The sequence below is a fragment of the Aedes albopictus genome, chromosome 2, assembly GCF_035046485.1.
Source record: "Aedes albopictus strain Foshan chromosome 2, AalbF5, whole genome shotgun sequence".
Classification (NCBI taxonomy): Eukaryota; Metazoa; Arthropoda; class Insecta; order Diptera; family Culicidae; genus Aedes; species Aedes albopictus.
The window spans coordinates 181,677,524-181,692,169 of NC_085137.1; the positions used below are offsets into that span (position 1 = coordinate 181,677,524).

General features: G+C 39.0%; 1 protein-coding gene across 1 annotated transcript in view; it reads left to right on the top strand.

Annotated features, from left to right (window-relative positions):
• Positions 1 to 7,347: 7,347 nt before the first annotated feature.
• LOC134287819 (uncharacterized) overlaps positions 7,348 to 14,646 on the top strand; it is a 36,022-nt gene continuing 28,723 nt past the window's right edge. Inside the window, exon 1 of the mRNA XM_062850814.1 lies at positions 7,348 to 8,225. Within this exon, the coding sequence (XP_062706798.1) occupies positions 7,489 to 8,225 (737 nt within the window). The 5' untranslated portion in view covers positions 7,348 to 7,488. The remainder of the gene's footprint in view (positions 8,226 to 14,646) is intronic.

Below are 14,646 nucleotides of genomic sequence, written 5' to 3' on the forward strand. Positions count from 1 at the left end.
ACGAAGTGTAAAATGCACATTATAATGATTGGCATTTGATGTTAATACATAGAGGTAGGATATGTGTGAAAATAAAGTGTGTTTGTGCATCCATTCTCAAATGGCAGAGCTTCAAAATTGTGCCCATACTTACACCCTATAAGGAATTCCGATCACCGTCACCGAAGTCTTGCTGAGTGAATCCCAGAACGTATTTATTCTGACAGATTTCCAGGAATAATTCCTGCTAGAGGAGCCCTCTAAGGAATGATTATTTTTTTTTTTTTTTTTTTTGAGAAAATATAGATTGAAGTCAATGAAAACACATTTCGCCACTCCGCAACATCTGACACTGGTTACACCAGGGCTTCCTTGGGGACACTCGGTGCCGGATTTAGGGGGGCAGGGAGCCCAGGTCCCGGGTCCCCACATTTTAGGGGCCCCCACAAAATTCCACTTCACGGAAAAAAAAAGAAGTGCAAGAAATTTCTCTTCATTTGATTTTTGTAATAAGAACTTCGAATTACTGTCTGCTGGCAAGATGTACGTGATATGTTGTGATTCTTTTGAGTAAGACTGCAAATATTTTTACATCGTTTTTTATAAAATTTTAAATTTTGCATCCAAAATTTATTACCATTAATTTTTTGTTGTGCATTTACTTAAGAAAAATCACCGGATATCCTGAAAAAAAAATCTTCAACTTAATTCTAGAGGAACTCCAAGCCTCTATAAATTACAGAGTAATAAAGATCCTGCTAAATTTGTTTGTTTTTCTTTCTGTCTACAGTTTTTGAAAACATGATTTTTTTCCAAATTTAGAAGTGTTTTTGGAACTCTTGTGTTTGATTTTACTTAGACAGCTTATGATTTACTTAAATCGGAGAACACCAAATTTGTTGAATCATTTTTTTAGAGGAAATCTAGCATGAATTTAAGGCAGATTATTGTGAAGAGCTTCAGTCCAAACTTTTTGAAAAATGAGGATGAATCCGTGGCGAACTCCAGGCAAAATGGGTTGAGAAAATTTCAGTAGAAATTTGTGGAGAAAATGCCAAAAAAATTGTCTGGGTTTTCTTCTTAAAATTTTTGAGGAATTTAATAGAAAATTCTTTTGAAAATTGAGTGAAAAATTCCTTCGTGAGCTTATCATAAACTTCCTCCAACATTTCTTTAGCATTTTCTATTAAAATATTCTCTTTGATACCAGAGCAGAGTTGCTTTCTGTCACTATCAAAGGTAGGCCAATCGCTGATATTGATAGGCTAATTGCGCTCCAAGTCAGTGTGTACTCTTTTGAGTCACTGTCACTGTCCTCCATCACAACTGAACTAACTGTGATGGCGTGTAGATATCAGTGATAGGCCATATTTAAAAATTCGTTCAAAAAAATATTTATCAAAATATCGGGTCTTGCTAAAATATCTTTAACAAATCCGATGATTTTTTATTTTTTTTTAGATTAAATGCTTTATTATTTTTATGCCCCCACCCCTCGACCAGCCAAAGAGTGGTGGAACAAAAAGTGAAACAAATATTTGTAACGGCATAATTATCATTGCTTTCACGCTAGAATTTTAAGTATGTTATAAATAATTCAGTGGATATTGACATTTTTCCAAGTACTGCTTATGGTTATAGATTCAAAATTTTCCACAAAAACATTAATGCCTTCATTAACACATTTGCAAGAAAGAATAATATTTTAAAATTTTTTTTTCCATGCTATATGGGGAGAATTTATCTTCTTTATAAAGGGCCCCCACAACGCTGTGGCCCCGGGCCCCCACATATGTAAATCCGACCCTGGCGGACACTTCTGGATTTCAATCAAAACATACCATGTAATGAATCAATCTTTATAATTTCAACAGAATTAGACAGAAAAGATAAACTGATGTCTACTGATCTACTGATATGCCCGCTTTGGAACACCTGGCACAAGTTCCGTTGGGGCTTCTTTGAGGACACTTTCGGTTTTCAATCAAAACATGACATGGGGCGTACAAATCTTCATGATTTTGAAAGAATTTCTTTGAGAAGTCCTCCAGGAGTACTTTTGAGAATTTCTGTGGAAATTTCCGAAATGCCTGCAATGCCTGCTTCTCATACATGGGATACTCAAAATAACTGGGACAGGTGAATTTTCACTTTTCAAGAAATGTTCAACTAACTGTAACTTCGAAAAGGGCATGAAATATTCTTAAATTTTTACTGTAAGTTTATCAATTAGCTGTGTATCAGTGGTCCAAATTTGGAAAATATCGGGCTATTCTACACGAAACTACAAAGATTCTAGAAAAATGTATAATTATCCGATAGCCAACTTTGAGGCTATCAACAAACCGAATGCAAAAAAATTTTGATCATTTATGACTAATATAATGAGCTATTACAAACTTTTGACTAACACCATCAAAAGTTTCTGGATCAACTGGGAATCGAAACCACCCTTAGCATAGTCGCACTGAATACCAATATGTTTTACCGCTTCGACTATATGGGCCTTACTAAGGTTACAAAGCTGTAGTTGTTCCTTTGAATAGAATGACCAAGATTACTGAAAGAAACATGAATTTGTTAGCAACCAATCTATTAAGTATTACCGTAAATACGCTAACGTTAACATTCGAAGAAAAATCCAGTAAAATTCTTGTAGATATTTTTAAACAAACACTCTTTGGCGAGCGTTCGTTCGAGACAGTCGCAACTTTTCGTTCGTCCGATTTGTCTCCAGTTCTGTGGCTATTTTCGTGCTAGTGTTTCCAAGTGATTAAGTTTATTAAGTAATTATCCCTAGTGGGACGCGTGCGGTTGGCTAGGCCACAATTTTTGCCGCAAAAGTTCGTTTAGTTTGAGTAAAGTTCACGTTTTCATTATATCACGTGGCGCATTGACCGATTATCGAGCACAGCAGTGCAGCACCCCCCGCATACCGCGCCGCTCGCGCGGCCGTGATCGGCTTCTTCCAGTGAGTACCCAAGCTCATCGTCGTCGACAGCAGCAGCCAACCGAGAGAAGAGCAGAGAGCGTTCAACTGCCGCACACCGCTCGCCTCCTCCCAGTGCGGGCGATCACATCGCTTGGACCTGTCGTCGTCGAGCCTGTGGCAAAACAGAGCACAAAGCTAAGTATTCAAAGTTACCCCTCGTTGTTCCCCCCTCTCCACTGACTCTTTGATTAGATTTAATTTGGTATATAAGCAGTTTTTTTTTTCTTTTTTTTTTTCCTCACTTTCCCTGTACAGTTAATTTTGTCTCTTGTTTTTTTTTTTATTATTTCGTCCCCGTGATAAGTGTTAGTTTAAGATTTTTGAGTGCCCCGTGGTGGTAGTTAGCTGCCACAATGGGCGATGATGATGATGGCGGGGGTACATCGTACCGCATCAACGAAGCTTTGTTATTGGCATCGGATTGCTCGAGCCAACAAGGCGATTTAAATGCTAACCCCTTTGCCCCCCTTCACCCTGGTGCTTCTCCAATGGACACCAACAGTAAATCTGTTTCGACGTCCCCCCGCCTCAAGGCCTACCCTCCCGACTTTGGCGGGCCATATGTTGTTTTCTTCCGACCCAAAGGCAAACGTTTGAACACCGTTCAAATCAGCAAGGATCTGACTAAGCGGTATTCTTCCGTTGTCTCCATTGACATGGTCGGTACAGCTAAGCTTCGGGTGACAGTAGGCGACCGAAAACATGCTAATGAGATTGTGGCCTGCGAGTTGTTTACACTTGAGTACTACGTCTACCTTCCGAGCGCGTCGATTGAGATTTCGGGGAAGGTCGCCGACGCATCTTTGACCTGCGAAACGATCATGCAAGGCTGTGGTCGTTTCCATAACCCTTCTCTACCTCCTGTCCAGATACTGGATTGCCGGCAACTGCATTCGGTATCCCAGGAGGGCGAGAAGAAGGTTTACACACCATCTGAAGAATTTTCTGTGACCTTCTCCGGATCTGCATTACCAGATCTGCTGGTGATTGGCAAACTTCGGCTACCTGTGAGGCTGTATGTACCGAAGGTAATGAATTGCATCAATTGCAAGCAGCTGGGCCACACCGCCCAGTACTGCAGCAATAAACCTCGCTGTGCAACATGCGGGGAGAGACATGTGGACGGTGCGTGTAAAACGCCGCCCAAGTGTGTTTATTGTGGTAGCGACCGTCCACACGATCTCAATGTTTGCCCGAAGTACATACAGCGAAAACAACATCAAAAACGATCGTTGCAGCAGCGTTCAAGGCGAAGCTACGCCGAAATGCTGAGAAAAGCTGCTCCGGTCGTTGAATCACGCAACATCTACTCGTCTTTGTCTCTCGATGATCAGGGCTCTGACTCTGAGGTCGGGGACGGGGTTCCCTTTGTTTTTAAGGGTGAAACGAGGAAACGGGTGAGGCTCCAGAGACCCACCAAAAAACCTCGGAATCTGCCTAGCAGTGACCCCCAACCCACCGTGACAAATTCTAAGAGTGTTAAAAAAGGTAACAAACGTTCACCTCCTGGATTCAAAATCCAAGATGAACGAGACTTTCCTTCGCTCCCGGGAACATCAAAAATCCCAGATGTCCCAATTTTTTCGACTTCTCAGCCAGAGGGACAGCATTCGGAGAACCAGGAACAACCTCTTGGTGCTCCGATGTTTACGCTTTCGGGCATCGTGGACATCGTCCTTAACTTCTTTAATGCTTATGACTCAGTGAAGAGTATTGTCAAAGCACTTCTTCCTTGTGTGTCTCCTCTTTTGAAGCAGTTGGCTTCTAAAATGCCCTTCCTTGCGACATTCGTATCTTTCGATGGCTAATTTACCCACCGCACAGTGTTCGAAATCGATGATTTTGCGATCAAAATTAAATAACTTTTTTTAGGTTGGTTCTAGAGGTTTGGCGTGTTCTACAAAGTTTTTCTGCATGTGAAAAGGCGTCTTCTGATAAAATGTAATTAATGATTAATCCCCCTAGAAGTGAGATAAAAATTTTATTTTTTCAAAAAAAAATTTTAGAGGTTTGACGTCTTCATCAAAGTTGTAGCTCATAATAAGAGAAAAAACTTCGTAGAACATGTCAAAGCTCCACCTCTGACGGAATTCGAGATATGAAGCGTTTTGTGCGAAGTACCTCTAAAACTAGTTTTTTTAGTGTAGCTTTAACAGATAAAATCCTACAGTTTTGTGACCTTCTACAAACTTGTTCAGAACGTCAAAATACACATTTCTTCCGAAGATGTCAAGTCATTATATCTTAAAACAAAAAAGTTATAGGCAAATTTATCATATTTTAAGGTGTACTTTCACCTTAAGTAACTATTTCCGGCGCGAAATGGCGCAGATGGCTCAGTCGGTAGGTGAAAGATTAGACTTTTTACTATCTCTTGAGGATGGAAACCCTCGTGGGCAATAGTGGGAAAGGTGTTTTGAATACAAGGCAAAAACTTATTATTTTGCCTGTAATACAAGAAAAATAAATAAAAATAATAACAATAATCAAGATGCCCGCAGTAATTTTTACTGCATTGCGTAATTTCCGGAAATATTTTACAACATTTTTGAGCATTGTGCTTACCAAACAGAATATTTTTTGATGATTTTGAATTCATATTGTTAACTATCAGATGGTCAGGTAATTTCTGATACAGTGACTTTAAAATTAACTGTTTGAAGTTTTTTTTTCGAGGCAATATTCAAGTTATGTAGCGCTAGGAACAGGAGAGAGGAAATATTAAACAGTTCAAGATGTGCATCAAAACACAGAGTAGATTTTTTTCATGTATTTATAATTGTTGTTGTTTGACTTTTCAACTTCGGACACAGTATCGGAAAATATCAGGAGAAGCTTTGATTCGATAGCAAATTAACAGCTTTTTGGGTAATTCACGAGTTTCACTTTCAACTGGGGAGCAATTGAAATATATATTGCTTTGTTTTCATCAGAAAATCGTCAAAATGTGAATTGAAGAGTGCGAATTTACAACTATCTTAATAGTGTTTTTAAATATTGGAAAATTTATTGATTTTTTAATTTTATACGAAAGAGCACAATTTTCTGAGCCACTATATTTTTTTCAGATTTTTAGAACTTTATTTCGGTACTTGAAATCAACTTCAAAGAGATTTTTCGATCAACTTTTGACAGCTGGGCAACTGCTTGACAGCTTCGCCCAGTACAAAATGCGACAAGGGGTGATTCGACAAATCGCTCTCATACAAACCTTAATTGATTTTTAAACAGGGTCCCGGGCACTAAAATTAATGAAAATTTGAATTTCGGCTCAGTTTAGCATGCAGATTCAGAATATGGAAGTGTCTTAACATCGCTAAAGAAGCCAATTAGAACTGCGAAGGTATTTATCAAAACGCATTTACTATTCTAACCATTATAGCCATTCTTGGGTAGGTAGTCAATCGTTTGAGCATATGTTGTCATAAGTTTGAAGAAATTCAAATACTTTTATTTAGAACTAGCTTTAGTTATAACTCTCGGATTCTAACAATATTTTCTACTGATTTTTCAATTTTTACTGATAAAAACTCACTGTTTTTTTGCAAAAACTTTGTAAAGATTCTGCCGGAAGCAACACAGTGCATTAAAAATTACTGCGGGCATCTTAATTATATTTTTTTTTATATTACAGGCAAAATAATACGTTTTTGCCTTGCATTTAAAACACCTTTCCCACTTCTGCCCACGAGGGTTTCCACCTTCAAGAGATAGCAAAAAGTCTAATCTTTCACCTACCGACTGAGCCATCTGCGCCATTTTGCGCCGGAAATAGTTACTTAAGGTGAAAGTACACCTTAAAATATGATAAATTTGCCTATAACTTTTTTGTTTTAGGATATAATGACTTGACATCTTCGGAAGAAATGTGTATTTTGACGTTCTGAACAAGTTTGTAGAAGGTCACAAAACTGTAGGATTTTATCTGTTAAAGCTACACTGAAAAAACTAGTTTTAGAGGTACTTCGCACAAAACGCTCCATATCTCGAAAACCGTAAGAGGTGGAGCTTTGACATGTTCTACGAAGTTTTTTCTCTTATTATGAGCTACAACTTTGCCGAAGACGTCAAACCTCTAAAAAATTTTTTTGAAAAAATAAAATTTTATCTCACTTCTAGGGGGATTAATCATTAATTACATTTTATCAGAAGACGCCTTTTAACATGCAGAAAAACTTTGTAGAACACGCCAAACCTCTAGAACCAACCTAAAAAAAGTTATTTAATTGTGATCGCAAAATCATCGATTTCGAACAGTGTGCACCGAGGTCGAAGATATGATTTCTGTGCTACACTGGAACTGTCGTAGTATCGTACCAAAATTAGACCCTTTCAAATTTTTAATTAACAATTTACAATGCGATGTTTTTGCGCTATCCGAAACATGGTTGACACCCGATGTAACCTTACCTTTTTCCGATTTCAACATTATCCGTCTTGATCGGTCCGACTCGTACGGAGGGGTGCTTTTAGGGATCAAAAAGCAGCACTCATTTTACAGAGTCGATTTTCAACCGATGACAGGCATCGAAGCCGTCGCATGTGAGGTGACAATCCGAGGTAAAACCCTCAGTGTTGCCTCCATATATCTTCCACCGAGAACTGCGATATCTCGCAGGGATCTCGCCCACATCTGCTCGGTTATGCCTGAGCCACGGCTGCTCATGGGAGATTTCAACTCCCATGGTACAGGCTGGGGGGAACTGTACGATGACAGCCGTTCAACTTTGATATATGACCTCTGCGACGACTTCAATATGACAATTTTGAACACCGGAGAAGTTACGCGAGTGGCACCTCCAGCTAAAGATGGCAGTCCTAGAGACAGCCGATTAGACCTCTCAATCTGTTCGAGCTCACTATCGCTGGAGTGTACATGGAAGGTTATCCAGGATCCCCATGGTAGTGATCACCTTCCGATCGTTGTTTCTATTTCCAATGGTTCACGTCAACCTCCATCTATCGACATTTCCTACGACCTCACGAAACACATTGACTGGGGAAAGTACGCGGAAGCAATTATCGACGGTGAGCAATCGGTAGAAATTCTTCCACCGCGGGAAGAGTATCAGTTTCTATCAGAACTGATCATCAGTAGCGCGCTGCAGGCACAACGTCGGCCAGTTCCAGGTCCTTCGGCTCGCAGGAAACCCCCCAATCCGTGGTGGGATAGCGAGTGTACAGAAATCTATCGCGAGAAATCCGCTGCGTTCAAAGAGTTTCGGAAACGCGGTTCGGTTGAAAACTTTAAGCGGTACGTTTCCCTTGAAAGCAAGTTCAAGAACTTGATCAAGGCGAAGAAAAGCGGGTACTGGCGTCGGTTCGTCGAGGGTTTATCGCGCGAGACATCAATGAGAACTCTTTGGAACGTCGGGAGAAGAATGCGTAACGCGTCGTCGGTAAACGAGGATCGAGAAAGCTCTCCTCGGTGGATTCTCAAGTTCGCAAAAAAAGTTTGTCCAGATTCCGTACCCGTGGAGCGAATAATTCGGGATGTTTCCGAGGATAGGGACGACATGGATAGGCCATTTTCGATGGTTGAATTCTCACTTGCTCTTCTTTCATGTAACAATTCCGCTCCAGGAATGGATCGAATTAAGTTCAACTTGCTTAAAAACCTCCCCGACGTCGCTAAGAGGCGCTTGTTGAACTTGTTCAATCAGTTCCTGGATAACAACATCATTCCGGATGATTGGAGGCAAGTGAGAGTGATAGCTATTCAAAAACCCGGGAAACCCGCGTCGGATCATAATTCGTACCGTCCAATCGCGATGTTGTCTTGTCTACGGAAGTTGTTAGAGAAGATGATTCTCTTTCGACTGGACAAACGGGTTGAATCGAATGGCATGTTGTCTGATACACAATTTGGTTTCCGCAGAGGCAAAGGAACGAACGACTGTCTTGCGTTGCTTACTTCAGAAATTCAGCTTGCCTTTGCTCAAAAGCAGCAAATGGGCTCAGTGTTTTTGGATATTAAGGGAGCTTTTGATTCAGTTTGTGTCGATGTTCTCTCCGACAAACTACACGGAAGTGGCCTTTCACCAATTTTGAACAACTTTTTGTATAATTTGCTGTTTGAGAAGCAGATGAGTTTCGCTCATGGCGACTTGACAGTTTCACGAATTAGCTACATGGGTCTCCCCCAGGGTTCATGTCTAAGCCCCCATCTTTACAATTTTTATGTTAGAGACATAGATGATTGTCTCATGGAAAATTGCACGTTAAGACAGCTTGCGGATGACTGTGTTGTTTCTATAACGGGATCAATAGCAGTCGATCTGCAAGGACCACTACAGGATACTTTGGACAACTTGTCTACTTGGGCTCTCAAGCTGGGTATCGAGTTCTCTCCGGAGAAAACTGAGATGGTTGTCTTTTCTAAAAAACACAAACCGGCAAAGTTTCCGCTCCATCTGATGGGTAAGACAATCACTCATAGCATGTCTTCTCAATATCTCGGCGTCTGGTTCGACTCCAAATGCACCTGGGGGAAGCACATTGTGTATCTGATACAGAAATGCCAAAAACGAATCAACTTTATGCGAACTATTACCGGAACATGGTGGGGAGCACACCCGGAAGATCTGATCAGGCTGTACCAAACAACCATTCTGTCGGTTTTAGAATACGGTAGCTTCTGTTTTCAATCCGCGGCGAAAACACACTTGCTGAAGCTTCAACGGGTTCAGTACCGTTGTCTTCGGATCGCGTTAGGTTGCATGAACTCAACTCACACTATGAGTTTAGAGGTACTCGCTGGTGTACAGCCTCTGACAGACCGCTTTGCGGAGTTATCGTTCCGGTTCCTCATCCGATGCGAGGTTGTGAATCCATTGGTCATAGAAAATTTCGAAAAGCTGCTCGAACAGAACCCTCAAACTCGGGCTGGAGGTAAGCCCATCTCCGGTTAACACCAATCGTGACAACTTCTTAAACTTCGACAGTTGCTCTGTAGATCTTGATCTGTCCATGAAGGATGAGATCACCGGAATACCAGAATCTTTTCGTTCCGTGTGTATTCCACAAATTTTTGCAAGTAAGTTCGGGCATGTTAGCGGGGACAGACAGTTCTTCACAGACGGTTCGAAAACCGATGATTCGAGTGGTTTCGGTGTCTACAACGAATTTCATAGCGCCACCTACATGCTTCAAAAGCCATGTTCGGTATACATTGCTGAGCTAGCGGCTATATACTACACCTGAGCGATTCCAAGCAACAGCATCAAAATTAAGGAAAATTTTTAATTCATGATTTTCTATTGAACTGAAACTTTGCACAGTTTTTCAGTTCCATCTAAATCGCCATTTTTCGATATCAAAATTTTATTTAGAGCCACGACTAACTTTTCAAAAGGGTGTATGTGAAAATGGTTCAAAAATATTCAAAAATATGCACAGCCAAAACGGATTGTTCGATTGTTATGAATTTTTCAGCAAAGTTAGATAGCTAAATGGTGATTTCTAAGAAAATATACACTGTGAAAAAAAATCTATTTTATCATTGAAAAACATCATTTTTGTCACAAAAACTCAAATATCTCAAAACCCTATCTTTTTACCAACTTGAATTTTTTAGGGAAAACGGTCCATTGTATTAGCAATCTACCATAAAAATTTGGTGATGGTAAACTAATAAACAAAAAAGTTATAACATTTCAAAAATTTCACAATTTTTACATTTAGTAAAAAAAAATTTTCTGTGTAAATTATTTCGGCCGGGAATCGCGATTTGATGCTGATTTTATTGTTCAGCAAAGTTAGATAACTAAATGGCGATTCCTAAGAAAATATACACTGTGAAAAAAATCTTTTTTAACATTAAAAAATATAATTTTTGTCACAAAAACTCAAATATCTCAAAACCCTATCTTTTTACCAACGTAATTTTTTAGAGAAAACGGTCCATTGTATTAGCAATCTACCATGAAAATAAACAAAAAAATTAGTACAATTCAAACATTTCACAATTTTCACATTTAGTAATAATTTTTTTTAGTGTAAATTATTTCGGCCGGAAATTGAAGTTTGATGCTGATTTTATTGTTAATGGCCTTGCGTGAGTAAAACAAGTTGTTTTTATTATATATTATATATACATATAATATACTATGTACCGTAATGTTCCGATTTTATCACGCCCTCCGCGCATTAGTCGTTTATTCATTAATTTGCTGTTACATTTGAGGACAAGTGTTTTCCCTCTTCTTCAAGATGAATGTTGAAAGCGTGTTTTGCAACGTTAAAAATATTGAAATGGGTATAGATGTTGAAGAATATTACAGGGCATTTTTGAAAAGGGGCGTAATTAAATTGTTTAAACAGATGTCGCTGATGGCAATTTCTCAGTTGTTGTCGTTTTCGAACTTCCTGCGCCCTGCTTTACCGATGATATACAGATGGCTCGTTTGTCAAATTTTAGACGGCAGGACGTGCAAATGCGTAATTTTGTACACAATGTTGACATTTGGGCATAACCAGTCTCTTTCAGTTTATCTATGGTGCTTTCGGTGAGATTTCGTAACTCTTTTGAACATTTTTTTTCATCAAACGGTCTACAAGAAAGCGACTGTTCATCTTGTTCGTTAGATTATAATAAACAAAATCACTTATTAATTTTAACTTACTTGTTTGGTGTTGGTGGCTGAAGAAAAAAAAATACTATACAATTTTTAATATTCATAGCGGTAGTATTTTTTTGTTTTTTTCGTGAGCATTGTCAGGTATGTATACAGACAAACAAACGTAACACTGGCGAAATTTTCATTGACCACGCCTTCAACGATCATTTTGAATCTTGGTTGTGGCTTTCATAACAAGAAGAGCGCCCATCGTTTTTCTTTGCGTTTGACGTTTCACACTAGCGCCTTCTGATGACGATATTGCACAACGCAGTGTTTCGTGAAACATTTCCACCAGGTGGTGATAGTGTGAACTGGGCGATGAATTTTCACTAAAATTGTTCTAGGCGTTTCGTCTGTTTGTCTGTGGTATGTACCTCTTATGCATTTGTTGTTGTTGAAGTTACTCGCATTCTTCCGATCATAAAGTCTGTTCTCTACACACTTAATTTTGATTACCGAGTTCGGTAATTTTTTGACGAGATTAAAACTGCTGAGCACCGAACTCGTTCAGCAAAAATGCATTGTTTACCTTTTCCATACGATTTTGACAGTTGTTTTACTGAGCCTCAGTAAAATCGATTACCGAAACTACCGAGATCGTACTGCTGTTATAATCTCGTCAAAAAAGTACCGAACAGGCAATTCAGAAATAAGTGTGTAAGAGGGATTTTTTTTGCGGATAAACTAGACGTATACGCGTATAAAAAACTTTTATTATACAGCTTTTGTCTTAAAAATAAATTCAATTCCATTTTTCTTATAATCAACAGCTTTTCAACACTATCAAGGGATTTTTTCACCAGTCACGTACAATAAAAAGTATGACAATCTCAATATTTTTGATCACAACACTGGATCGCGTCTAAGTTTCAAATAGATACTATAGTAATTACGAATAATCAAACTAAAGTATCATGAAAACAACTTGTTTAATTCAGGCGGTAGCCTTTACAATAAAATCAGCATCAAAATATAATTCTCGAAATAATTTACACAGAAAAAAAATTTTTTTTGTTACTAAATGTAAAAATTGTGAAATGTTTGAAATGTCATAACTTTTTTGTTTATCAGTTTACCATCACCAAAATTTTATGGTAGATAGCTGATATAATGGGCCATTTCCCCTAAAAAATTGAAGTTGGTAAAAAGATAGGGTTTTGAGATATTTGAGTTTTTGTGACAAATATCATATTTTTTCAAAGTAGAAAAAGAAATTTTTTACAGTGTATATTTTCTAAGGAATCATCATTTAGTTATCTAACTTTGCTGAAAAATTTATAACAATCGAACAATCCGTTTTTGCTGTACAGCTTTTAGAATATTTTAGAACTATTTTCGCATACACCCTTTTGAAAAGTTAGTCGTGAGTGAATATGAAGGTTTAATATCAAAAAATGGCGATTTATATGAAATTGAAAAACTGTGCAAAGTTTCAGATATTTTTGAAATGGTCGCTCAGGATCGACTGACATGACTCCGTGGAATTCCTCACCTTAGAGTACATTCGCACTCTTCCACCTGAGCACTACTTCATTTTTACCGACAGTCTAAGGGACCATTCATAAACCACGTAGACTTTTTGGGGGGAGGGGGGGGTCTGGCCAAAGTCTACGCTCCATACAAATTTCAAAATTTTTGTATGAACGAAAGTCTACGAGGGGGGAGGGGGGGGGGGGTCTGAGATGGCCAAACTTTGGTCTACGTGGTTTATGAACAGCCCCTAAGCTCTCTGGAGGCTGTTCGGTCAATGAAACCGATGAAGCACTCAGCGTACTTCCTGAATGGAATACGCCAAGTCTTGAGTGCTTTGTCCAAACGCTCATACATCATCACCATAGCTTGGGTCCCTTCACATTGCTCAATTCCGGGCAATGAGAAAGCGGACTCTCTGGCTAAGGTGGGCGCTAGCGGAGGCGATATTTACGAGCGTCAAATCGCCTTCGACGATTTTTTTGCATTGGCCCGTCAGGAGACCTTGATCAGCTGGCAACACAAATGGAGAGATGGAGAGATGGGTAGATGGTTGCACTCCATCATTCCACAGGTGTCGAAGAAGCCATGGTTCAAAGGGTTGGATTTAGGCCGCGATTTCATTCGTGTAATGTGTCGGCTGATGTCCAACCACTATTTGTTGAATGCACATACCTTCCGTATTGGGCTCTCAGAAAGCAATCTCTGTGTCTGTAGCGTAGCTTACCAGGATATCGAACATGTCGTGTGGGGATGCAATGAGTATCGTGAGGTCAGATTCTCCGGGTCCGAGGAAAACAACAGAAACCCGTTAGAGAAGTGTTGGCAGGACTTGATTTGGAATACATGAACCTGATTTACCAGTTTTTGAAACGTGTTGGTGTCAGAGTTTGATGTAGTACGTTCCTTGTATTCGTTGTCCGCCTTTTGGTTTTGTTGTTCGCCCCTGTCTGTCGTCACCCCCTTCCGTTTGTCCTCTTCTTGTCGTTTTCTACCGATAAAGTCCTTTCTTTTTGGTTCCGTTACAGATATGGACAATTTGTCCCATCAATGTTTTAGTATAAGTTAGCAAATAATTTAGTTTTAAACCCATAAATCCCTCCTTCCCAATTTTATTTTTTTTCTCAATCCTTAACCTCGAAACAGCCGCGAGTACTTCGGCTTCCCAAACTAACATAGCTTAAGGCAGTAATAAATTGTAAAATGTAAAATCATTGTAAAAAAAACAAAAGATTTCGGCTCAGTTATGCTCATGTGGCGCCCGAGCCTTCCAAATAAATAATCAATAAGTAAAAAAAAAAAAAATTTTTAAACAAATACAAAATCCTGAATAATTACTACCTACACTGCCCATAATCGCATAGTTGACGTAACCTCCATTGACAATGACAGCACTCACAAGCTAATAATTATCAATGTGCATAATTGTGACTAGTTTTATTCAATAGAGCACAAGATCTAATCACTAGCTAGATATCAACGTGAAAAAAAAAATTAAAAACTTTTCATTAATCATTGTTAAAATTTCAAAAGTGTATTGAAAACTACAGTGGCGCTTACGTCAACTATGCGAATATGGGCAGT